The sequence below is a fragment of the Lutjanus erythropterus genome, chromosome 17 (genome assembly GCF_056507025.1).
Source record: "Lutjanus erythropterus isolate fLutEry1 chromosome 17, fLutEry1.hap2, whole genome shotgun sequence".
Lineage (NCBI taxonomy): Eukaryota > Metazoa > Chordata > Actinopteri > Lutjaniformes > Lutjanidae > Lutjanus > Lutjanus erythropterus.
This window is the reverse complement of record NC_139333.1, coordinates 14,253,515-14,279,840: the sequence shown is the minus strand read 5'-3', so window position 1 is coordinate 14,279,840 and position 26,326 is coordinate 14,253,515. Positions and strand designations below refer to the sequence as shown.

General features: G+C 38.9%; 4 protein-coding genes across 10 annotated transcripts in view; 2 read left to right on the top strand and 2 right to left on the bottom strand.

The window, feature by feature from the left end:
* Positions 1 to 33: 33 nt before the first annotated feature.
* Positions 34 to 2,084, bottom strand: LOC146311922 (putative nuclease HARBI1). Its single transcript, XM_084740612.1, has 2 exons — positions 1,257 to 2,084; positions 34 to 499 (listed from the first exon to the last, which is right to left on the bottom strand). Exons 1-2 carry the CDS (start codon positions 1,942 to 1,944, stop codon positions 63 to 65), a joined length of 1,125 nt encoding a protein of 374 aa, XP_084596738.1. The 5' UTR covers positions 1,945 to 2,084; the 3' UTR covers positions 34 to 62.
* Positions 2,085 to 2,900: 816 nt separating this feature from the next.
* Positions 2,901 to 4,973, bottom strand: pigp (phosphatidylinositol glycan anchor biosynthesis, class P). 2 transcript variants are annotated; one of them, XM_084741304.1, is made up of 5 exons: positions 4,806 to 4,973; positions 4,525 to 4,609; positions 3,808 to 3,880; positions 3,543 to 3,661; positions 2,901 to 3,339 (listed from the first exon to the last, which is right to left on the bottom strand). In XM_084741304.1, exons 2-5 carry the CDS (start codon positions 4,604 to 4,606, stop codon positions 3,224 to 3,226), a joined length of 390 nt encoding a protein of 129 aa, XP_084597430.1. In that variant the 5' UTR covers positions 4,607 to 4,609; positions 4,806 to 4,973; the 3' UTR covers positions 2,901 to 3,223. The 2 variants fall into 2 exon arrangements, with proteins under 2 accessions (XP_084597430.1, XP_084597431.1); XM_084741305.1 differs by having other exon boundaries at positions 4,820 to 4,962.
* A 198-nt stretch (positions 4,974 to 5,171) lies between these two features.
* On the top strand, positions 5,172 to 11,723 carry rexo4 (RNA exonuclease 4). Its single transcript, XM_084741303.1, has 8 exons — positions 5,172 to 5,691; positions 6,101 to 6,438; positions 6,524 to 6,670; positions 8,685 to 8,878; positions 8,996 to 9,084; positions 9,166 to 9,240; positions 9,361 to 9,435; positions 10,941 to 11,723. The coding sequence occupies exons 1-8, from the start codon at positions 5,464 to 5,466 to the stop codon at positions 11,097 to 11,099; spliced, it is 1,305 nt and encodes a 434-aa protein (XP_084597429.1). The 5' UTR covers positions 5,172 to 5,463; the 3' UTR covers positions 11,100 to 11,723.
* A 10,570-nt stretch (positions 11,724 to 22,293) lies between these two features.
* Positions 22,294 to 26,326, top strand: part of LOC146311919 (voltage-gated potassium channel KCNC1-like) — a 66,654-nt gene continuing 62,621 nt past the window's right edge. For 4 of the 6 annotated variants that reach the window (XM_084740409.1, XM_084740408.1, XM_084740411.1 and 1 more), the window contains exon 1: positions 22,295 to 23,128. The gene's annotated coding sequence lies outside the window, so the exon portion shown is untranslated. Of the gene's footprint in view, positions 23,129 to 26,326 lie in introns of all 6 variants that reach the window. The other 2 variants (XM_084740407.1, XM_084740412.1) reach the window with 2 other exon arrangements.

Genomic DNA, 26,326 nt, shown 5'->3' with positions numbered 1-26,326 from the left:
TTTACAAGGTCTCTCCAAATGAGAATGTGTCAAACCTCTGCTTCCTTGAGCAAACAACACACTCACTCTACTAACTCGTTCTCCTCTGTAATGTCTGTACTCGGTGGGTCCTCGCCACTGGAAACAGAGAAGTTATTATCGATGAGTTCCTGTCTGGCTTTAAGGGCCTCAGGGTTGATCTCGCTTGGCCCCGACAGTGGCTTGCCTGGATGCAGGCGCTCAATTTTCCCAGCAACAGGTGGGGGAGGGACAGAGAACTTCTTTGCAATATTGTGCAGGACACTGCACGCCTTGATAATGTTGGACTTTTTATCCAAAGAGCCTTCTTGTGCAAAACCAAGTTGCATCAGGCACCTGAAACGCCTCTTCATGGAGCCGAGGGTTGTTCGCATGACGTTATGGATCTTTGTGTGGGCCTCATTGTAGCGGGTCTCTTTGTCGTTTGCAGGTTCTATCACAGGAGTCAAGACATGTTTGCTCAAGTGATAGCCTTTCCCACCTTTACAAAACATACAAGAAAATGCAATTAATACAAAATGACAGAAACAAAAGCACTGAAATGTTAATCCTAAAGAGTTTAATGTAATGTAGCATGGATGATGGTGGGTACAACTCAGCCTTGCAGGGTACAGTCCAGGGCTGCAACTAATGATTATTTTCATTATCAATTAATCTGTTGATCATTTTCTCAATTATTTGATTAGTGTTTACTCCATTAAATGTAACAAAAATGTTGCTTGCTGTTTCCCAAAACCCAGGATGACGTCCCCCTGACGTTCCTGAAACCAGGAAATATTCACATTTTAAAAGCTGAAATCAGAGAATTTAGAAATCATTTCTTAAAAAATGACTACCATCAATTAATCGATTTTCAAGATTTTCAAGAGCGCTGTATTGGCTGGAGGCCAAACCACTGCCTAATGTTGTTGTACTCAAGATCGGTCTTGGTCTTGAGACTGGTCACAAGACCATCTTCTGGTCTCCCGGTTTCGTAAAGAACTCGACTGCATTTTTACTCAGTGCTGTCTCTGTCTCAAACAAACAGGACTTGAGATTTTATTTCAAGACCAGTCATGATCACAACAGCAGGGATATCACTTAATTGCCTGTGCATTTTCTGATTCTAGTCTAGTCCTGGTGTTGACTCAGTCTTGACTTGATCTCAACCCCTCAAAGTCTAGGTCTTGTCTTGGTCTCGATACACTCTCTTCTTAGTTATGACTTGATCCTAGTTTTGTATTTCTTTTATATCTTACCAATGACCCAATATGGTCCGTGCAATTCCTCCTCTATTTCCCTTCCTTTGAACGACGACTCCCACATTTCCTGCTCAAACGTGCTCCCCACACAACACTTTTCTACACTCAGTATGTTGGCGTCGGAGTCACATATGATCTGGCTCACGACCGACGTGTAGCCCAAAGTGTTGACGAAAGACCTGAAAGTGTCCTTCTCATACGGAGAAGCTCTGATCTTGAAGTGAGCTGGAGACACGACGCCCAGCACGTTGGGGATCCCGCAAAACTCCTCTGTCCTGGAGGCGACGTTGGCTTGTGCTTCCTGGATGGTTGGGAAAGAGATGAACTGATCGCACATCCCCGCGATGACCCCGGACACTGTGCTGATGAGCGCGGAGCTGTCCGCGATCTGGCTCATCCCGACCTTCTGCTGGACGGCGGCGGAGGAGACCCCGTGTGCGTAATAGTTCAGGGCCAACATTACCATCGCGTCCACGGACAGCGCGGGTTTCTTCAAAGCCACTTTCTTCATCCGTGTGCGGATGGAGTCTGTGATGAAGGCGACGCAGGGTCTGTTGAGGTGGAACTGCTGGAACAAAGCTTCATCGTCGAAGTCGTCGAAACAGCTCGGAGACCCACTGTCCGCCTCGTCATGTCCGAGGAACTCCTCCTGGACCGCGATCCACACCGGCAGTGCGAAGGCCATTTGTCTGCTCCACCGGTACTACGCTTAAATCAAAGATTCATGCATGAATCACAAATGATAAACACTAGAAGGCATGGATGCAAGAATCAAGGAAGCACGTCTTCTTCTCTAAGGGTTAGACACTCTGCACAGCTGCTCGTTATCGCCACCCAGTGAACATGAATACTGACTACAAGCGAATGCAGCTATGGGGGAAATTCGTTTCATCGTGTAATTAAGCAAATTCAGTGGAGGGTAATAGCAGTTTGTATATTTAGTTTAAACACACAGCTTTTAGAGCTACAATAAATAATCTATTACTTGATTATTAAATTAATCTCCAGCTATTTTGATAATTGATTAAAGTCATTTTTAAAGAAAAAAAAAAATCCAAATTCTCTGATTCTGATTCCAGCCCCTTAAATGTGAATGTTTTCTGGTTCCTTTATTCCTCTATGACAGTAAAGGTTTGTGAACAAAACATTTGAGGATGTCATCTTGCACTTTTTTTTAATTGATCAACTTTTTTCATAATTTTCTGTTTTTTTTTTAACCAACAAACAACTATTAATCGTTAATTGAAAAAATAGCTGACTGATTAATTAACTATGGAAATAATCTTTAGTAGCAGCCCTAACAGTTTTTAACATATACATCATCACTGTCATTATAAAGACTGCATCTTTTATATTGACATGTACTCAGATCCACAAGTAGTGCCACAGTGTAAGAGTCTCGTACAGTAAAAAGGATTGCATTCAAAATATTACATAAAGAAAAGTACAAAAGTATTCATCAAAATATACTTAAGTACCAAAAGCAGAAGTGCAGAATGGCCCATTTCAGAATAGCGTATATTAATGGATTACAATTACTTCATGCATTAAAGGGACAGTCAAAAATCAGATATCAAATATAGATATAATAGCTTATTTAATGTTATCAAAAGTATAATTATTGCACAAAAAACAAATAGATATAAAAATATGTAATTTATTGCATATAATCATATGTTACCTTTTTCATCCAGTTTAAAAGTTTCTCTGACAATAGGTTAAATTGGTCGTGACATTGTGTTATACCACATTCAGCTGATCACTGATATTAAAACACACAGCACATGATTTTGTCCAATACACTGTAGATAAAGAGAAAAAGTGAGATCATTCAGTACATATTTCCCTGCATTTTGTACTGTTCCCAGATAAATAAATAAAGCATAACCCTTCTTTTATACACCGAGTGTAAACCATGACTTCACACTTCTGTTCTGCCTCAAGATAAAATAATTTTCTGTTTGTTATCCCTTGGGTGACATATAGAACATTTTGTTGACTTCACTGATGGAAACATCTTTCAGTCTGGGTATTCCACCCTTCTGACAGCCTTCTGTCCTCTGGCCTTGAGCGTACACATCTGTGATAGAAAGACAATAGAGGGTGTTAAGGTCAGGAAGTTCAGAAGTCCAAGAGAAGATCCTCTTAAAATGTGAGTGTTTTACAGAACATTAATTACAATATTAATAACAATAGTCATTGTAGTAAAAAAAAAAAAAAAAAAAACAACACACAGAAGTGCACTGTCACTTCAACAGTGGATCAATACGGCTACGTCCTCACCTGTGATGTTGTCCACAGAGTCGAGTGGAGCTGTGTTGTTCATGTTCACTCCAAACAACAACACCGTAGTGATTGTTAATGTAACCAGCAGATAGATCGGCACAGCAAGAGCCCAATATCTACACACGACAGAATGTTTAAGTTAAGGGATCATGAAACTTCTAATGCGGTTCATGTATTTCTTGATGCACACTATTTCATTTAACACCCAAGAGAGGAGACTCGTTATGGGGTAACTACTATCTGATCACAGTTTTCTACTTACTTTTGAGGCCAGTAAGTGAGTCCGACTGAATGAAGCCACTCCTCTGGTATAAATGCCCACAGACAATAGAGAACTGTGGAGAGAAGAAGGGAACTTAGATGCTATATTGCTGACATGGTCGGAATGATTTTTGAATGAATACCTATTCACAATGTTTGACACTGGGAAATTAAGGTTTGATTGAAGGCTTTTAATGATATTGTAAATCATCAGTTTTATTAGTTAATTTTATTCAAATTTACACATTACTATTTGTTTTATTATCTACCACATAGTATGTTCACCATCCTGTCTTTTAACTCTTAGCCATCATACTTTGTTGTTTTTTAGTCTGCTGTTTGTTTGCACCATTGTAAATGAGGATATGTGCTCAATGGTCTTTCAAGGTATAATAAAGGTTTAATAATAAGTAATGATTGCATTGTGTCCTGCTGTGATGGATGAAAGTTTGAGGGTATCTTATGTAGTTTAACAAGGACATATGTCATTTTGGGCAACCATCTTTGTTTGGAAATTCCATCAGGGAAGAGTTAAGTGTTGATAAACAAACTTAAAAGTTTTCAAATGTACATGAAATAGTATTTCATGTACATATTTCAGAAATACTGTGTACAAACCTGGTATTCAACTCACGTAATCGCTCTACTGAATTTCTCATTTAAATTAATTATTTTTTATGTTGGAATAATGGAATGACAACATTTAATATATACTTACAGAAGCCAAACTGAGAGCCAAGGTAAAGGACAAAGCCATAAATGGCTCTCTCAGGCAGAGGAGAGGGAGAATTTTCCACCATGATCTGAAACCACATCAAGAACAGAGAAAAGTGCGATGAGGAAGTTTCACAATTCAAGGAAGCTTAAGCCCCAAAGTTAGCTCGAATTATATTCCTATAAATATGTGTAAGTCTGGTTCATCTAGCAGCTAATAGTACAACACTCCTGGCAACACATAAACGCTACCAGATATTTTCCTGTCAATGCACCTAAACTAACCTTTGGTTATTTACCAAGATGTCCAAATACGCTACACGACGTATTTATCCAACATTGAAGTTAAAATACATATATACTGAACATTTTCACTAAAACCCAGGCTGGGTCTCACTACCGCTGTCTAATTCGACGATCAACTAACTTGCCTGAATTTTGTCCCATATGATATTCAGTCCGGTGTGAGACGTTTGCCAGAAAATAAGTTCCGTATTTTGAATAAGAAGCAAAACAAACATAATTTTTAACACATTAACACATTATATAAATACGAGTGAATGTGAATTGGAAAACTACACCATAGTAGTTGGGTTGTTTAGCTTAGTAACACAATAGATGCAGTTATGTTTACGATTTCATGTTTTTGCCGGACCCATTTGGCTGCTGCACACCTCGGAAATACACATTTCAGCATGGCTTTGGAGCACCTGGTGTATATCACTAATCAAGTTTCTCATGAGTTATGAACAGTATAACAATTGGTCTGCGTCAGTGTGGCTACACGGATTAAATTTACTCCGGTACGAAAATTCTTGTTGCCACTGTGTTGACCGTTACTTTTTTAACGTTACACCAAGTGACGGAGCTCTGACGGTCCAGCGTGGCTGAGGACGGACTTAAAACAAATAATACACAGCATTTCTTTCCAAAAGTGGCTATAATGTCGAAGGTGAAGGACAAGAAAAGAGACGCTGCTGCTACAACAAAACCTCACAAATCCACAGAGAAAAATACCACAGCGAAGAAGAAAAGAAAAGAGTGGATGAAACAGAAGTTTAAAAAGATGAAGCGTCCACCCAACAAGGACAAACAAAAAGCTAAAGCTCAGCAAACAGAACCTCCAAAAGATGCCCAACAGTTCTCTGCTAACTGGAAAACATTACAACAGGTGAGAGAAAGGGTTTGGTCTGTCTATACCAACAATACACTCAGGGAAACATACCATTTTGTGCAATATTATTTCACACCAACTGTACCTATCTACTTGGCAATATGTGCAATAATGTTAACTGCTGAGCCTGTGTCTTGTCTTATATTGTTTTATTCTCTCTAGTTTTTATTTTAGTTGTTTACCTATTTATTATATCTCACTGTTAAATTAATATCTTGTTTTTATTCATGCTTCTGTTCTTATTTTATCCCACTTTGCTGCTGTAACAAAGCAAAATTCCCTGTTGTGGCATTAATAAAGGATTATCTTAGATTCTGTGACATTCAGTATTTTCCTAAAGATTCAGTACTTTATTTAATATTTCCAAAAGACTACTCACAACTTTGCTATGCTTTGCTTGATACAGCTGTTAAAGGCCAGTCAACCAGAGAAGAAGCCGCCCATGACACCAAAACATGAGAATGGTGCTGTGCAAAAAAAGGAGGCAAAAGAAAATTCTTCCAAAAACATTTCCAAGAACAATCTCTGTCCCAGACAGACGGACACGAGGAAGAAAGAGAAGCACAAAACCGTTCCTGACAGTGTTGTCTCGACGAACTCTCAGGTGAAGTTAAATGTTCCAGGTGTCTCAGAGACGGGACAGTCTGCTGCACCAAAAAGGAAAAAGGACAGTGGAAAGTCAAACATTGAGCCAGCAGCCAAGAAGAAGAAGTCGCCTGTGGTTGAAGAGACGAAACCTACAGAGTGAGTATACAGCACTAATATCTGCTAATATTTAGGTCAAGAAGAATTGTGGTTGCTCACTTCATCTTGTCCCGGGCTATTTTAGAGAGGACCTTTGGTTTGATGACGTAGACCCTGATGACATTGAGGCAACGGTGGGAGCAGAGGCAGCAGAGATCATGAGGAAGAAGCAGGGCATTCAGAAACACAAGAGCACAGAGAACGCCCTGGTCAAGGAGAAAGCCTTTGAGGGGTGAGTGACAGCACAGTCGGTGTCCTCTTGTAGCCCCACAGATGTGGTGCTCTGGTAAAAGTCTACTGACAGTTTGTTTTATGACTTTAGAAACATTCGCTAGTTAACAAATCAGATTTTTTTAATCCAGAAGTATGGTAAAAGTAGAGTCAGTTGCATTTGACCGAGCTGTTCGTAAACACATCAGAACGATAATTACTAACTAGGGTCTCTCCAGATGCAGCCACCACCACACTCTTCTGGGGGGTCATACGTGATGATTGAAATTTTTAAGGAAAATGATGCAGATTATACCTTTAATTAAATTATATTGATTGCTGCTTTAAACATGCATCTTTCTTAGCAATTAAACCATTAACTGATAAATCATTGGCACCAGCGTTATGCAACATTATACTGTGAGTGTAAGATGTACTTTTAAAGGCCCATACTGCTGTTTTTGCTTATTTTAGTACATTTTATAAATAGTACATTTAGTGTGACTTTTTGGGCAATTCTCTTATTTACTTTCTTGTTGAGACTTAGATGAGAAGATGTATACCACTCTTTCATCTGTATGGTAAATATAAAGGGAGCTTGAAAACTGGAAACATGAGGAAGCAGCTAGCTTGGGTCTAGATGCGTTCCTATACCCATACTACCATGCTAGCTACACTAGAAAAATATTTAGTATGTCCCAATATGTATTATGTCAGTTGCAGTACCCACAATCCTCTGTGTAGCAGAAGGTATGTCAGGTCAACTGAGCTGCTGAGGAAGCACAGACAGATGACAGCTCATTGACAGATGAGCTTTATTCCAAATTGTATACTGTCTGTGTTTACTTCAAATTTTGTGCCACCGACTGCGACAGATGTTTGACCGGGAGGTCTAGAGGTCAAGGCGCAATGTTATGACAAAGTAGTGTGTCCCAGTTGTATGCATACTACATATTTTGTAAAGGCAGCTGTAGTATGTACTAATAGTAAAAAGAAAATGTATGATTTGGACAACAGCTCCAATCTGTCTGCTAGCTGTTAATTGGTGACTTCCTGGAGTCTCAGCTGATTGCCTTTAGAGATGCAATGATTAGTTGATTGATTAGTTATCAACTATTAAATTATTCACCACCTTTTTTAAATTGTTGATTCATCATTTTAAGTCACTTGTCTTCTTTGATTTTACTTTCTCAAATGTGAATATTCAGTCTTAAGTCCTCTATGACAGTAAACTGAATATATTTGGGTTGTGGACAAAACAAGGTATTTGAGGGCGTCATCTTGGGTTTTGAGAAACGGTGATCAATATTTTACACCATTCTCTGACATTTTATGGACCAAACAATCAAAGAGTCGAGAAAATGACAGACAGATTAATCGATAATCAAAATAATTGTTAGTAACAGACCTAATCGCCTGGCAGCCTGTGATGACAGGACTCCAGGACATCACTGCATGACAGAGCCAGGGTCCCTGTGTCTTTGAGTCTTTATGCTACACAAGCTAATCAGCAGCTGTCTGTGGCCTCATTTTGATCAGACTGACATGCGAATAGAATCAATCCTCTTGTGTAACTCTTAGCAGGAAGAAGAATAACCGTATTTTCCAAAATTCGCAGCTTATTTCTTTAACATTACAGCTTACTATTTTCCCTTTTTTTAGATTGGTGAATGTATTTTCCCTGTTCTCCAGACTGCTACTGGTTTCAGTTTATTTTGTAACAGGATTAAATCAACTTGCAGCAACATAAAATTTTACATTTGAAAGCAGGGATTGTTTTAAAAAAGGCATGTTCAAATGTTTGTTTTACTTTGTCTAAGCGCTATGAAATGATGATAGTTTTTGTGTTTAGTGCAAGATGATTAGTTACAATTCAAAGATGATACAACCAATCCAGATCAAGTGACAGAGAGACAGAATAAAACAGTCTTAACAATATATGTAACAAAAACAAGACAATAGTTCTTCTCAGTTTTAACAGTAGCGCTGACTGCTATTCTCTCTTATCACCCTGTTTGCCATTTGCCAACCGTTAGCCTCACCAGGGCTGTGGCCATTGATTGTGAGATGGTGGGAGTCGGTCCTGATGGAGAGGACAGCATCTTGGCTCGTGTGTCACTCGTGAACCAGTTTGGGAAATGCATCTATGACAAATTTGTGAAACCCACAGAGAAGGTGACGGATTACAGGACAGCCGTCAGTGGCATCAGACCAGAGAACATCAAAGATGGTGAGTCATGAAAGCAATTGTATTTAGAAACTGAGACAAGTTATAATTGATGGCTCTAAATTATCTGCTCATTTACTGTTATATGATAATTTCTCATTCGCTTTTGCCTCACTGCAGGAGAGGACGTAAAGACTGTGCAGAGGGAGGTTGCTGAGATCCTGCAAGGCAGAGTAGTGGTTGGACACGCGATACACAATGACTTAAAGGTAGCGTGGATGTAATGTCTGATTTTGAGTTTCCAAAATAAATGTAATCACTTAAAAACCGATCTTGAGCTCTTGTTTCAGATTTTACTCTTGGGTCATCCAAAAAAGAAAATCCGGGACACTCAGAAGTACAAACCTTTTAAGGATACTGTAAAGGTACTATAAAGTTGACAATACATGTGCGTGTGGGCGCCTCAAAAAGAACCTATAAAATCCCTGACGCCAATTCTCAGAATCAGTGTTGTATATTATGTGATTCTTTTCTTTTTTTTTTAGAGTGCTCGACCTTCGCTGAAACTCCTTTGTAAGGAAATACTCAACGTTAATGTCCAGCAGGGTGAACATTCATCCGTAAGTCATCAATACATCAAACACAACACACATCTACAACACTAATTCCAAGAAAGTTGAGGTGCTGTGTAAAGCATAAATAAAAACAGATTTACAAATCCTCTTTGACCTAAATTCAGTTGAATACACTACATAGACAAGATATTCAATGTGAGTATACAAGATATAAGTTCAAACTGATAAACTTTATTCTCTTTTTTGTAAATGCACACTCATTCTGAATTTGATGCCTGCAGTTCATTCCAAAAAAGGTGGGACAGGAGCATGTTTACCACTGTGTTACTAAGTGTTTGGGAACTGAGGACGCTAAAGTCGAATTCTTTCTTATTCTTGCTGGAAATACAACTTAAGTTGCTCAAAAGTCCAGGATCTCCATTGTCAGATATTGCACTTCATAATGCTTCACACATTTTCAGTGGGAGACAGCCCTGGACTGCAGAAAGCTCAGTCTGGTACCTGAACTGTGTTTTAAAAAAAAAGCATGCTGTTGTGACACGTGCAGAATGTGTCTTGGCATCGTCTTGCTGAAATAAGCAGGGACGTCCCTGAAAAAGATTGCATCCAAAACCTGTATGTACTTGTCAGCATTAATGGGGCCTTCACAGATGTGACAGTTACCCATGATGCCATGGGCATCACACCCCCATACCGTCACAGATGCTGGCTTTTGAACTTTGTGCTGACAACACTCAGCATTTTCTTCTTTAGTCATGATGCCAGTAATTTCTAAGCACAGTCTGAAATGTGGACTTGTCAGACCACAGCACACTTTTCCACTCTGTGCGAATCCATCTCAGGTTAGCTTGGACTTCAGAGACGTTTTCATTGTCTCTGGATGTTGATATATGGCTTTCACTTTGCATTGTCTTAAGATGCAGCATCAAACTATGTTGACAACGGTTTTCAGAAGTGTTCCTGACCTCCTGTAGTTTTATCCTTTATGCAATCATGTTGATTTTTAATGCAGTGACACCTGAGGGGTCAAAAGTCATAGGCATTCAGTGCTGGTTTCCTTTCATGCAGAGATTTTTGTGGAATCTCTGAATCTTTTAATTATATTATGGATTGTAGGTAGTGAAAATCTTAAATTCCTTGCAATTTTGTGTTGAGACACATTATTCTTAAATGTATTGTCCCCTCACAGTTTTTCACAAGTGATGAACTTCACCCCACCTGTGTTTGTGAAGGACTGAGGATCATCAAGGATCCTTTCATATCCAATCATGATACTGTCACCTGTTAACAATTAACCTGTTCATTGCAGGCATCAAATTAAGCATGAGTGTGCAGTTACACAAAACAATGAAGTTTATCAGTTTGAACTATCTTCTTTGTCCTATATTCAATTGAATATAGGCAAATTATTGTACTCTGTTCTTATTTACATTTAACAGAGCATCCCAACTTTTTTGGAATTGGGGTTGTAGCTTTCAAACGGTGACACGGTCACAACCACTGAGCATCTTGAACTCATCTCCTCCTCTATCTTCTGTTCTCTCTTCTAGGTCCAAGATGCACAGGCCACCATGAGGCTCTACACACTGGTGAAAAAACAGTGGGAAGCAGAGATTAAAGCCGGTAAGAAGAATAAAGGCTCAGACAAGAAGAGTGAGAAAGAGCCCAAGTTATCAAAGAACAAGGGCAAGAAGGTCGTGGGATTATGAAATCAAAGCTGCCGGAGGACTGATGTTCCCTGGACCAGAGCAGACACCACAGAAAGGATCAGAGGTTTGGATTTGTTTTTGAAAGACAAAAACCACCACGAAACTTTTAACCGTAACTGATTTTGAACACTTATGGGTTCATGGAAGATCTATCCGCAACAGCTGTGCTCCTCAGATTGGGCATTTCTGGATGTGAAAGATTGTTTTTGCTGAAAGCCAGCAGTGTTCTGCCTGAACATCTCAAGCTGTGACTCATACAGAGATTAAAACATCTGTGAGACCACAGAGTCTTTATTTACACTGATACTTTCAGCCATTTCTTCCTGAAATATTTCCAGACGTCATTTCCCAGTATGTTATTCCCAGCAGATGGAGGCAGGTGTTCAAACCATGCAACATCCAATTTCATCTCTAGTGCTCATGAGAACTCAAAATCATTTGTCCACTATTACACAAGACTTTTTCCATGTGTTGTTTTTGTATTATGGCTCCAGTGTCATAAGATTTTTTTTAGTTCTTTGTTCACAAATGGCTTGGCTTGTAATAGTTTGATTCCATGTTTGCCTTAAAATGTATATGTTTTAAGAAATATAAGTAAAACCTGAAATAAATTCTTTATATGTAGCTATATTGCAATTATTATTTACACAAATCCTCACCGGTGGTACAGTTTCTTTGAAAGAAAGAAGTGAATCTGTCCAGGTCCAGTGTAGAGGACTTAGTGGTGAGCTTGCAGATTTCAAACACCTGGTCTAACCTCCTCTTCAAAGTGTGTAGGAGAATCTACAGTGGCCGCAACACTTGCGAAAAACATGGGAGGCTTTATCTAGAGTTGGTGTTTGGTTTGTCCATTCTGGGCTGTGGAGGAGGACCAGAAGGAGGATGTAAACAGCTCATTTTAAGGTGATGAAAACACAACAGTTCTTATTTTCAGGTGATTATACACTGATGAATTGTACTTATGAATATTATATTCCGTTTCTGCCATATTCTGCTAATAAATCACCATAGATCTTATGCACTTGGACCTTTTAAAGGGTGACTCCATCTGTGTCCCTTTTCAGGATTTTCAAATGGAAACTCACCCTCATCCATTAGCAAAAAGTAGACATAGGTCAGAGCACTGATGCCTTCCCCTCCCTCGTCCTAGGACGATTTATATGTATAAACGTAGCAATGTCACTAGACAGAAACCTGTCAGGTCAGGTGCCAAAACATTTTTACAAGGGTTTGGGAAGATAGCATTTTGATGCTAAAACATACACACTTCAACTAAAATTTGAATGTTAGGATTTAAATGCATCTCGTAAAGTACAGATGATACAAAGACCTAGAAAAAAAATCAAATGGGAATATCAAAAATCTGTTCTTTTGGATTTTTATGCAATATTTCCTGTAATCGGCTGTTCTGTTATGACCTAATGGCCCAAAAGACATTTGGAAGCATGGTTACGGTTGTCTCACAGCTTGCTGACATCATCTGGCTCAGTGGTTCCCAAACTTCCTGGCAAGTTCATTTCCCTACATTAACAATGATGGGGAAGCAACTGGCGAAAAAAAAGGATTCAAGCTGAATTTTAATGAAATAAAGGTCTGTATTATAGCATCAGCAAACTCTTTTTCCTACATAAGTCACTTCATTTAACTTTAACTGTTTCATCCTATATATTCTCCCCTGGTCACACCACCCCTACACTGCTCTGCACCCCACCAGGGGGGCCGGTGCCCTAGTTTGGGAACCACTTATCTAGCTAATGATAATGCTCCTTATTGACAGCCAAAGTCTGTCCAAAGTAAGACCACAAATTGGACTGTGTTGTCATCTTTCTGTTCCCACCTTAAAAAACTTTCTTTCTCCTTCTGGTGTTCTCAGATGCCCACACATTTGAGTTCATGAGACTTCTCTTTCCTATTTGGACACAGTATGTGTCTTGTACTTCAGTTCCACTGATAGAGAGGGATTTCGGCTCCTCATGCGTCCACAGCGTGTCAGTGTGATTTGCAGCCAATGTTTGATGGAGAATGTGTCCCTGAAACCTTGGTCAGAAGAACCCCGGTTCTAAATCAAGTTACAAGGCCTGATCAGACTCAAGAGGTGTCAGATGGATGAAAACTTTATTTCTTTATGGGGTTTTTTTTCCGACAAACACACAAGGCAAGGCCAGGCAATTCATACACAAGTGCTTTACAATTTAGGGACACGAAGAGTAGAGACAAGGAGATGGACAGGTTCCTTTCAGTTTTAGATGGATGAACCGTCTTTCCTGAATGTTTCTGCTTCAAATGTGAGAATATTTTTACAAAAGTTATATGGTTGCAACAAAGAATCTGCCCACCGAGTCTTAATCAGTACTCTGATCTAATTCAGTATTACCTTATGCAATCTCATCCATGCTTGAATTTTTATGTGGTGAAATTTAGGCTCCTTGTGTGCCAGCACTGTGTCAGAGTGATTTGCTGCCCAGAAGCTGATGCACAGTGTGCCCCACATTGCTGAAATGAAACCGACGCCCTTGGTGTGCAGCCTCCAGGCTCTAAATTAGGCTCTGTGTGGAGCTCGGTCAGCCACTGTTGAGGGCCTCTGGCAGATGAAAAGCAGCACGGCAAACCTTGGTGTAAATTTAAATACACGAATTGACTCATCTGCTGACAGAAGACTTTTTAAAGATTTAGTTTTCTGGATAACACTGGGCGTTTTGGTACAGTTGTATTATGACTGTAGTGCATCAGAGGAGCAGAGATGATTCACTGCTGGAGGTACAGCCAACTGTTAGCGTATGTAATGTCTCCCCCTAGTGGTTAAACATTTAAAGACTACACAACATGTAACTGCATTTCATTTACAATGCCTTGTTGTTTCAAGTTAGAGGGATTATTACGGCAATGCTCAAGTTATTTAAAGGTAAAAAAAAATTGAACTAAACAGGACAGTAAATTTCATCTCCTATTTTATTTAAAAAGGGTATTAAAAAGTTAAAAGTATTAAAGTACAAGTATTTGTGATAGTTTGCTGAAAAGGTAATACATTTCATTACAGTGTGCTAATGCATAATTTTGGTTACAGTTGTAGTAAAAAAGTGATAAAAATGTTAAAAACATGTAAAATCCCTCCCTGGACTAAATGAATTGCACAACATACTGTATAGTAAAATATAGCCAATTGCAAAACTGGGGGAAAAGCTGTAATTCTGAAAAAAGAAAAGCTGCTGGGTTCTTTTATATTTTAAAATATATTATGGGTCTCTGTTCAAAGTGTGACAACTTTTTCTCTACTGGGAACCTGAAAAATGATCGTCAAATTAAAAGCCAGCAGATTCATTTAAAATTAGAGGCAACTGAAATAATTAAAGTCTAAGGATGAATATGATGATGTTGGGTTTCACCTGTCTTTATATCAAGGCTATTTTGTGTGGATCTTAACAAAGGAGAACAAGTTAGAGAGACCGGGGGCCTGTAACATTTATAAATAATGAAAGCTAATAGCAGCCATTTAAAGATGGAGGCTTAAGAAGAGATTCACTCATGCAGCTCAGTCTGGTTTTATGAGAATAAGGTACAGTCTGGTTGTTGTAGTTGTTATAAGAAATGTGTTGCTGAAGATAGTTGATTCAAGTTGAGCACAACTGTATTATTTAATCTAAAAGGTTTAGAGTTTTTGATTTTTTTTGAGTGATTGAGTTTTTTGGGGGCATCTCTGCTTTGAAAAACCTACAGTACTTTATTATAACTGTGATACTGTGGCATTCAGGTGTCTGAATACTCTCTGTTGGAGATACTGACAAATGAAGATGCAGTGATCATAAATGTGGATACTGTTCGAGGTGATACTGTATACAGGGAATAAATAGGTTTCATATTCCATATAAAAATTATATCCCAAAAAAGCTGAAAACCAGGACAGTGAAGTTAGACTAAATATTCAAAAATGATAAAAAGGGGAAAAAAAATAAAATTAATAAGCTACTGGTTCCAAACTGACCATGAACTTGAATCAGTTCTGAATTCATGTAAGATCTATCAACAGCAACAACCACTGAGAAGAGCAATGGAAATCAGATACGTCCACGGCCGTGATTTCGTCAGCCCGAGCTCCTCGGAGGGGACATTTCAGGATGTGAAAGATTGTTTTTGCTGATTTACCAGGCAGGACTTAGACAAAGCCAGCAGTGTTCTGCCTGAGAATCTCAGGCTGTGACTCACACAGAGATTAAAACATCTGTGAGAGCACAGAGCCTTTATTCACACGGATCATTTCACCCACTTCCTTCCTCTGTATTTCCAGACATCATTTCCCAATATGTTTTTCCCGGCAGATGGGGACAGGTGTTCAAATTGTGTAACATCCAGTTTCTTCTCTGGACTGCTCATGGGGATCTAAAATCAGGCCAATTTTTTGTCCTGGTGTGTTTGTTCCTTAGCTGTGATGTTTTTGTCAATGATATAAGTGAACTTATCATATCCCAAATAATACCAACACAAGGATATGACTAAAACCTGGAGTACTAACACAAATTAAGAAGACAAGATTAAGAAAAATGTTTGGGTCAGATCAAAAATGCTCATACTGTGAATGGATCAATCATGAACAGCATGTGTTAAAAACACTATTTTTATCATCAATTAAGTTTCTTTTATTTTCTGTAGCCTTTATAAAAGTTATCTGAACTTTATGCTACATTAGAACCTGCTCAGTTCCAGATAAGTTTGGATGAGACTCTCGCCAGATTTGTCCCGAGTGTATAGTTGTAGTCATTCAATGTAAATGTACATCTGCCAAGTGACTGTATCCAGGAAATTAGCACACAGCAATAAACCACTAAAGATTTATCAAAAACATGATTTTATTGTAAAAACATGATTGTACAGAACTTATGAAGCCACGCAGTGTTACAGTCATCATTCATCCACTGCTCCCTCCATCCCTGTGCTTCCTGTGCGGATCCTCGCTGTGATGGCTCACAGGCGAGCAGAGCAGAACATGTCTATTCAATTAGATATTGATGGCTAATTTCATTTTTGGATAAATGAGACCAAAACATGATTCCATCTCATCTGACGATACCCTTCCTTTAGTGGCCTTCGGAATGATTTTCAGGTTATGATTGTATGTGATATCAGCCTGCGTGTGGCTATAGCCATGTGTGGCTACATGTAGAAACCGCAGAGCAGCTGCACGTTTATACTGTTTGTATGGTCTCAGTATGTAGAATCATAGGAGCGTAATAAAAAAGAATAAATCTGTAAAACTATAAGGAAATAAACAGATATAAAGAAGAATCAATAACAGAAGAAATGAGTAAAGAAAATATAAAAATATATATAAAAGACTAATTGTTAGAATCAAATATCAATGAAAAATATCAATGAAAGAATAATAAAATGTTTAACATTACAACACATTTTTTGTATTGATTTGTTTAGTTTTAATCCCTTTATTTTCCTTATTTTTTCTGCTATTGCTTTTGCATATGCAGGATTCATGTCTGCGGGAACTGAGTGCAGGAAATCGACTGACAGCGTGGCCCTTCAAGCACTGGCATATGCAACAGGGAAAAGAATGAAAGAAGGAAAAAATACAGGGATAAAGTAAAAAAATAAGAATGTACAATATATCAATATGTAAATTATACAGAAATAAATGTGAAACCTAATGATAATAGAATTTAATCTTTCTTATGCCCTAATATTTCCACATTTATTTATTAATTTATGTATTTATCTTTCCGTTTCAACATTTTTTTATTTACTTATTTATTCTTTTATTTCTTCCTTTTTATATTTAAGGATTTATTCTTTTTAATGGCACTCTTATGACTCCGCAAGTAAGGCTCTGTTGAAAAGATGATCATTATTTTGGTTACATTCTCACAATAATACAGTATGTCTTTTAATTAATCAGGTAATTAGATACCTCTCAATAGTGAATGGATGTTGATGAGACTGCAGAGCCACTTTACAGACCAGCTTGCTGGAATTTTCCTCCTAATAACTGCAGTGCTGGAAATAACCTGGTAATAGGACTGTGTTTAACAAATCTCATGATGGGAGTGTGGAGGCATTACTGCTGTTACTAACATGGCACTTACTTCATAATTCAATAAAACGTAGCTTATAGTCTTCCATGCTGCTGCACAATGTTTCTGTCTCGAAAGTGATTAGAGTCAGTGTTGACTTGATTTGTTGTATGGTGGGTTTTAAACATGCAGCGTTTGGGCAGCAGCAGATCTGCAAAGTTTGATTTGTGCGTCTTGTTTAGTTCTCGTACCAAAACCAATTTTATATCCCCGTGTGTGCGTCTGTTCGCTGAACATAAAATATGTCACAGTCCTGAAGATCAGTCAGAGTTTATCCGTGAAGTGGCATTTTTCATCTCTCTCCACCAAGTCAGAGGACACTGTTTTTCGATTAATGATGGACAACATCAATACAGATTATTGAACCACCAGTTTCTCATTGTCAGTCAGTTGCTGCTTCCTCAAGGCCAGCAATCCCTCGTGTTTACAGTGCAGTCCTCCCCATCTGTGCAAATATACGCTACATACATGGCCTATACAGAGGCTGTTTGTTGTTGTTCTTTGAAATCCTTTTCATTTGTATGATATGATTAATGTCTACTGCACAATAATGATAATAAGATTTACTGGAAATGATGAACTGATAAGACCGACAATTTCATCACAGATCTGCTTTTTTCCCTCGGTCAGTGCCTGAGAACCTTCTTGTGACCACACAACGTCTCCTCAGTCAGTTCTGCTGCTTGCTGCTTCTTTATGCATGAGCTGCACTATGCTGCTGCCCAGAGACCGGCTGTGGATGTGTCTGTGTTGACTAATGCTCACTCTTAGGATGAACAAAGTTGAACATTCAGTATTTATGCAGGTTGATGAAGAAACACTGTCAGCTACTTTCTGTGCAGGACTTCTTGCTCATCTCTTCTGGTCTGGTGATGCTGAGGGCGAGTTCAGTTTTGCTGTGGTGCTGCGGATGTTGGCTTCATAAGAGGCGATCGACAGGCTTGTTGTTATTCGACATCGCCAACTGAACATGCAAATGCTGTAGCTTGATTTAATTATTACCTAACACTAACAGAGCCAGAACCTGGGATATGATATGGAGTTTTTTCTAAATTAATCTTTAACTAATATGTTTTTAGCCATAGTAGGTAGGTTTGTTGTTACACCATTTTAATCCAGACTACTTAAACAACAATGGGACTAATTGGCAGGACTTTTTGTGCAGACAATGATGATCCCCAGAGGATGAATAAAGAAGAAATTACTTTAGTGATCTTCTCTAGCACCACCAGCAGGGTAACATCTCTGGTTCAGAGTGAAATGTCTTGGCAGCTGTTGGAGGATTGCCATGAATTGCTACCGGCATTCAATATCCTAAAATGTTCACGTCAAATGACTCTGATGATCTCCTGAGTTAAAATTTTAGCTGGACCTCCCTAAGCCCCACCCCTTGTGCTCTGTCCTCCAATAACAGTTGAGCAAGCTTGCTCTCCTCTCCTCTTTCCTGTACTTAGAAATGCTATCTAATATCAGGTAAATGCTAGCTAACTAGCTAGCTAATCAATCATTTGCTTGATTGTTATTGGAGCGCAGAGTAAAAAGGGGTGGGACTTAGTGAGGGTCAGTTTTTCCAACACTCTGGCTTATGCCCAAATGCCTGCAAAACTCAGCTGGACTTGGCACTTGGTGCCAATTTGTAAATGTTAGCATGCTAACGTGCTAAATTAAGATGGTGAACCTGGTAAATATTACCTTCTGAAAACAGCATTGTCACTGTAAGAATGCTAGCATGTTGCAAGCTGCATGCTAAGTGCTATAGATTCTATACTTTCCTACAGTCTTTGCTGGAGGGGCTCTGGCTGCTGTTTTAACAGCTTGAATCATCTAAGAATTCTTGAGTACAATATAAATCTTGTTTTTGACCGATCCCAGACGGTGCTGCAGGGATTTGGGCGAGCTGTAAATGAACAAGGAGTGATAAAGTGCAGAATCGAGTTATTCATTGTTTCCTGAGGGTACAGAAAACAGCTCTAAACCTCACACTTAGTAAGGATTTTGGTTGTCAGGCATGTAATGTGTGACCCGGTAATTAAATACTAGACATACAAAATACATAAAAGCAGCTCTTCAAGACCAAAAATTTCATATTTACATATGAATGTAGCTCATGTACAGACTTACAATGAACAGATACAGGTTGAGTTTCTTGCTATCTGTGCATATATTAAGCTTATGAAGTGTTCTCAGATTTCTGCATTTGACAGCTGCCCCCCTTTTCTCACACAGAATATTGAAAGATATGGTTCACTGAAGAAATTAAATGTTTTATGAGCTATAAGGTCGTGAAAGAAGGTGGCAGTGGCTTTGTGTTTAGCACTGAGAAGCCCAACCTTCATCGAGCTAGTTTGTTCACATGGTTTTCCAGTCTGAACACAGGCGAGTGACGTGATTTGAAGACTCTGTAGATCTGAGCGTTGCTTGTAATCTCCTTAACAGATGAAATTCTTCTCTACATCTATTTACAAACAGGCCCTTTGCATTTTTAAATGGTTAATTTACCAGTAACATACTCTCATTTAAAGACCTCCCATTTCACTGTGTCTCCTCCTTGCTCGTCCTTTTGCTGTCAGCACTTTGCTCTTACGAGAACATTTTGTGGTCAAAGGAAGAGGCTACAGGCACCTAAGCAATAGCCTTTTGCCCTTTTACTGCTGTTGTAATTTTTATGAGGCAATGTTTGTTTGGTGAGTTTCCTGTCGATAAGTGCATCAGTACCATTGCTGATCACTGTAGAAGTACAATGGACATGCCTCAGACCAACAGGCCTCCTGCAAAAACAGCATCTGCAGTGCACAGTGCATTAAATAACAAATCATTTTGGTTGTTTTAGCCTTCGGCGCTCACAGTTCTTAAAGGTACAGTTCACTCCCAAATCAAAAATACATATTTTCCTCTTACCTGTGGTGCTATTTATCCATTTAGATTGTTTTATTTTTTGCTCCTGAGTTTTGGAGATGCAGATACAGAAATCATGACCCAGTGACTCCAGAGCAACACATGGAGCTCAAATTCAGACCAAACTGTCCAACTAGATAATTTTGATCAAATATAGATCAAGATTCTACTACTACACTGCCTATTTCTTGCCTAAAATGTTTTCAGAAATAAACAATGAACTGTTTAGTTGTATTAACAGAGAGATCACAGCCAGACAGGCCACCATTACTTCCTGCTGAATGGACGACATGTTGAGTGCCATCCAGTTCCATTAAATTGGCGAGAAGACAGACATCTCAAAGACTCTGAAACTCACTCAAAAACTATCTATCACTATCAAATTGGTTCCATTCGCATGTTGTAATTTCTCAAAATTAAACTTTTTATTTTTTTTAATCTTTTTTTTTTAGTACTGCATCTAATAACACACGTGTTTAACTATTCAAATCGTGTAATGGTCAATCTCAGGCCATTTTATCTATTTTTTACAAGGTTTCTAAATGAAGATCGTGCATTTTTCATTGCAGGACTGAAAGTTACAGGACTGAGTCTTTAACATACCATTAGCAAATGCATGAAATGTATGTAATGTGGCATTAATACTATGCACATGAGAACATCAGTTGAGCACCTTTCAGTGATTTACAAAACTATCTTTTGAAAAAACATACATCATATTTGAGAGATAGAAAGATTTAGGACTGTTGTTGCAATTGACATTGTCATATTTAGAACATGATCAAAAATACAGAAAATAGAGTAAGAGATTTTACTTTCGGTCTTGCCACGGCCTTCAGGAGACTCAACAGATGCCCCTGCTCATTGATCATGTGACTAGAGGAATGTCCCAAAGTTTTAGAGAGGGGAAGACTGAGTGAAAACCTTGTGACATGACTAGCTTGTGCATTTTTAACCAACATATTATGAATTTTTGATGAGAAAATGTCTTCATTGGAAATAGAGTCACACAATGATACACAAAATAAGATTTCTGGGGGATTCTGATCATTACATTTCATGGTAAAGTATAGTGTTAAAGAGCATCAGAAGGCTAAAATACTTTTTTTTTCAGTGTGGTATGTAGTTTTTATTTAGGTTTTATTTATTTATTATTTTAGGTATTAATCAATTTGCTTGAGAATATAATGTTTTATACAGATAATTCTCTTGCATATTTATGCATATAGTGTCCTGAGGACAGAAAAGATCTCTGATTTGGCAGAATGGCCCAAATGTATTTTGCATTTTGGGGTGAACTGTACCTTTAAAGGGATAGTTCACCCCCCCCAAATCAAAAATGCATATTTTCCTTCTTGCCTCTAGTGCTATTTATCCATCTATGTTTTTTGGTGTGACTTGCAAAGTTTTGGAGATAGTGGCCATAGAGATGTCTGTCTTCTGTTCATTGTAATGGAATGGGATGACACTCCGCTTGTGGTGCTCAAAGTGCTAAAAAAAATACATTTGAAAGATTCAACAGCAATGTCTTTTTCTAAAAATTGTGATCAGCTCGTGATAATCCACAGACCTTGACCATATAGGAACTATTTTCTTTCTGAAGTAAAATCTACTCAAACTATTTTCCTTTTACTAGAGAGCAAAAAGTTCTTGCAAGAAACTGCTCATAACAAGGTCTGTGGATTATCTTCAGTGACCAATTCATGATTTCTGAAGAGACACTGCTGTTGAATTTTTCATATATTTTTTTTACACACTCTTTACGCAGCACAAACAGAGAGCCTTTTAGTCTCATTACTGGAAAGAAGGCAGACATCTCTGTGGCTGATATCTCCAAAATGCTGCAATTCACACGTGCATAAATAGCACTGTAGGCCAGAAGAAAAATATGCACTTTATTATGTGGTGAACTGTCCCTTTAAAGAGGCTTAAATAATCTGGTAGTATGGTTCTTGCAGCTTGTCTTGTTTCAGGAATTTTACTGTGACATTTTTCTAATTATCATTATTATTATTGTTATTTTTATTGAACATATGCATCTAATTGTGTCATATATAACCCACCTGCTCCTCTGCTACCACATGATTGCTGATGTCAGCCACGCCAGAGTCAAGGCTGGGAACCTGTAGACAAAATGGTGTTTGTGCGTCCGTCCAGCAGAGCGAGCATGTGTGGGCAATGTAGGCTTTAAGTGGGGGAAGAGGAAGAGGAGGGGGGGAAAAGGGGAGAAAGAGAAAAAAGAATCAATTAAAAGAAAGGGCAATAAATCGCACATTATATTTCCCCTCGTAGCTCCGGCTGCATGCATCCTTACAGCGTATGTATTTATGAAGTTCAGCAGCCATATGAGAAATTAGCCTCTGTATTCACCGGGGTCCTCCCACCCCTCTGTCTTGTTCTCTAATCCGCCCACATGTATCGTCTGAGGAAAAAAATAGTGCAGAAGGTGACGCTCCTCCAAAGGAACAGAGAGGAAGAGCGGCACACAGAGAGGGAAAGGCAAAGAGAAAGAGAGGTGTCTACAGGCTGCATCTCCATTGAAACATTTGGAAAGAAGGGGGCAGACAGACAGAGGAAGAGCTGAATGGTAGCTACACCCTGCGCCTGGAAGCGTAGAGACACTGTAACAAAGGCTGGCAATTATTTTTGGCAATAACAAAGAGGTGGGAGAGGGGCTCTGAGAAATCGAGGGGGAAAAAAAAGAAAAAAAAAAAAAAGAAAAAAAAAAAGAAAACAAGATATAAAGCCAGTTTTCAGGGGGACTGCTTCATTTCATCCGAAAAGACTTCATCCCTTTGCCATCATCAGCATGACCATAAAGCTATAAGTAACACTCGGCAATAACGCTGTCAAAAACGAGATTTTCAGCGCGCAATCCTTATTTTGATTTATTATAATCGTTGGAGAAACAAAAAGATCAACTGAATGCCTGCGAGAAACTGGATATACTCTCTGAAATCGTAGCGATCTAACAAAGAAAACTACATTTTGATTGATCTTTTTAAAGCTTGATGTGCGTGTTTCTGCACGCACTCGAAAACGAACCTGAACCAAAAGCAAGTGAGTATGAAACCGTGTCTGTGTATATGTCTGTATTTTGGTGGCTTTATTCTGCGTTTATCCGTCTAATATTAATACTAATAATGAGAAGAGAGCATTTATTGGCCAGCTCCAAAAGCGTCTAGCCTACATTCAACAAGTATCGTTTTATCCACAATTATCTGCGATTTTTTCTTCTTCTCCTGTAGCCTGTTTGTGTTTTGATCAAAAATCGGGAGAAATGTGTGGACAGATTGTTCAAATTGGATTCATAAACATCTTCACTGTATTTTTTATTACGATTATTAAGCTATAACACAAACAGAACTGCACTTAACCACTGTCAGATTTTATTTTTTCACTAAAATAATTCATTTCAGTGGTGGGTGTTTCCCCATCTACACCGCTAGATCAGAGCAGTTTCATGCCTCTGAGGGGAATGTGTGTGTTTGTGTGTGTGTGTGTGTGTGTGTGTGTGTGCATTCCTCTCGGCATCATTTTGTGTCTGTCTGCATGAGTTTCCATGTGTATGTGTGTGTGTGTGCTGCTTTGTGCGTTTGTATGCATGCGTTTGTTTTACTTGCATGTGCCCTCCTCAAGTGTGTGTGTTTGTGTCTCTGTGAAATGTGTGTGTGTGCGCGCGCGATGGGTGTCAAGGCCCGAAATGGAGGTTTGATAAAGGCACCATAGGAGGAGGGTGAGAGGGGTGACACACACACACACACACGAGGGAGAAAGAGGGAGAGGAAGGTGTGAGGAAAGAGATGGCACTGGAGCGGAACCACAGGAAGGACATAGCGTCACTGAGATCTCATCCAGGAAGTCTATGGGGGCAGTTAAATGTCTAGACCACCACCATCACCTCAGCTCTCCATCAACTTGCTCCATCTGCATTCCCCTGCAAAGTCTCTAGTTTCATAACACCTCTTCTTCTTCACTTTGCCTCTGTGTTTTTTTTTTCCTGCCAGCTGAGCTCCAGTTCTTCTCCTTCTCCTTAATGGGAACTCTGCTCCTCTTCTTATTCTTCCTCCATTTGCTCTCCTCAATCCTGCATTATAAATCTACAGCTTGATGCTATTTTTAGATTGAGGGTAACCCAGAAAACACCCCTTCGATTTTAGCTAAAAAAAAAAAAAAAAAAAACACCACCAGAGATGGTGGCATGCTGTCAGCGGATGTGATTGGTAGAGTAGTGATGGGGCTTGAAAAAAAAAAGGAGGGCGCTGCTGTTTAAGCAATGGGGGGGAATAAATCTATTTTGAGGCTGTGATTGAATTACGCATCTGTCGTGTCCTGGGTGTGTGTGTGTGTCTGCGTGTTCTTGACCCTTCCTCTCTCCTTGACCGCGATGCTTTTCTCTCTCTCTCATCTCACGTCTTCAGAGAACTTTCCCTCCCGTCCTCCAAACTCGAGCTGATCCGGCCCTTTTTTGTCTCAAATCCTTGACCTTGAGGCTCACCTTTCATCCTCTGTCATCTCCCTTTTGTTTTCCTCTCCTCTTCATTTTTATCTCTTCTAGGGCTGGGTATCATTCAAAAAAATCATGTACTGGCACTGATACCGTGGCTTTGATACTTGTTCCTGAGTTATTTTGATACTAAATCCATTTTTAACAAAGACAAAATTACATTACACATTACAGTACAATTTCTCACTTTAAGGGAAGAAGCTATACAAAGACCTGGTGGTAAAAGAACAAAACAATGACCCCCCTCTGTGACTGTAACATAGTGTTTTTCCTGCATGCCTCTATGGTGTGTAACGCTAGACAGCCAACACCAGCATTATTAGATCTTGGTACAAGCATGCTGCATGCTTATTTGCTCACTCGTTGATGAGATTTACTCCTTACGTATCGATATTTGGTATCGAATGACGAGGCATTTTTCAATACTCAATAGCACTGAACCGTTTCAGCTGGTGTCATAAAAGTATGGAAGGTCCAGCCCTAATGTCTTCACACTGAAACTAGGGTTTCATATCATTTGGGTTTTAATCATTCTGATTTTGCTCACTGATTTTGGTTCTTAGAGATTCTTGATTCTGCTTGTTTGAGTCTCCTCCTGCGTTCCCCAAAGCAGAGTTGTGTTAAACTCTACTTACTAGGAGTGTAATGATACATTGATCTGGACTGATGTATTGGATCAGTGTTCGACGATACAATATGATCGATGCAAAGAGCATAGATAGTCGTCTTTAAAATGCATCTTTATTTTGAAATTCCCATGGCATCTCTGTGTCAAAAATGTCTGGCAGAGTTCAGTCATACACTTGTTGAATCATAATTTGTTGGCGTTTTGGAGTTGACATAAATATAACTGACTGTCTTAAATGGACATTTAAAGTTGTCTGATATTGATCGCAGGCCCCTGGATTGAATAGAATGGAAATTGTTTCGTGACAGGCTTTGTGATATTACCAAGTATTGTACTGTTGTTAAAAGAGTCAATATAATATTGTATTGTGATGAAACTTGTCATTCACAACCCTTCTATTAAGCATGGATAAATGTGAACAACAGAAACACTGAGCTAAGCTAATGTTAGCTAGATAACCATAATGATGGTCTCTTTTCTGCTTTCTTGAATATTTTGTGGTTCACTGAGGCTACTTTACTGTAATGATAGGGGAGTATCCCGTCATTCTGAACGCGTTTTGTAGCATAGCATTACTAAATTGAGATTCACACAACTGACATGTCCTAAGTTCGGCTCCTTTTTCGCTCTGTTTTGCTCCATTTACAGTTGAGTAAACTTGGAACCTCAACTTTCTCCTTTGCTGTTTCTTGTAGTCATGTGCCAGGCTCCTCTGTGTTGAAGTGTTAAAAGTCTAATCTGCATCAATAATTAGCTAGCTAGTTAGCTAGCATTTTGCAACTTAAGATGAAGGAGTACAGAGTAAAAAGGAGTGGAACTTCAGTTCACCTGCCTGTGCTATTCACCTGCTAATCAAACAACTTAGCAATGACAGTAGGTTCACTGAGAATAATTCTAGACTCATGATTTAATAAAACAAATCCATTCAGAGGTGGGAAATAGGCATGCATTTAACTTGCATGCCTATAAGAGACAGTTATGTATGTTTATGTATGTCCTAATACTATGCAGATATTCCATCAGTTTCCTCATTTTAGTCCAGTTATCCAGGTTGAGTAAAGAGTAAAAGCAGTTTCTTCAGCTGCTCCCAGGTCTCTGAACAGCTTCCTCCTTTAAAGTGAGT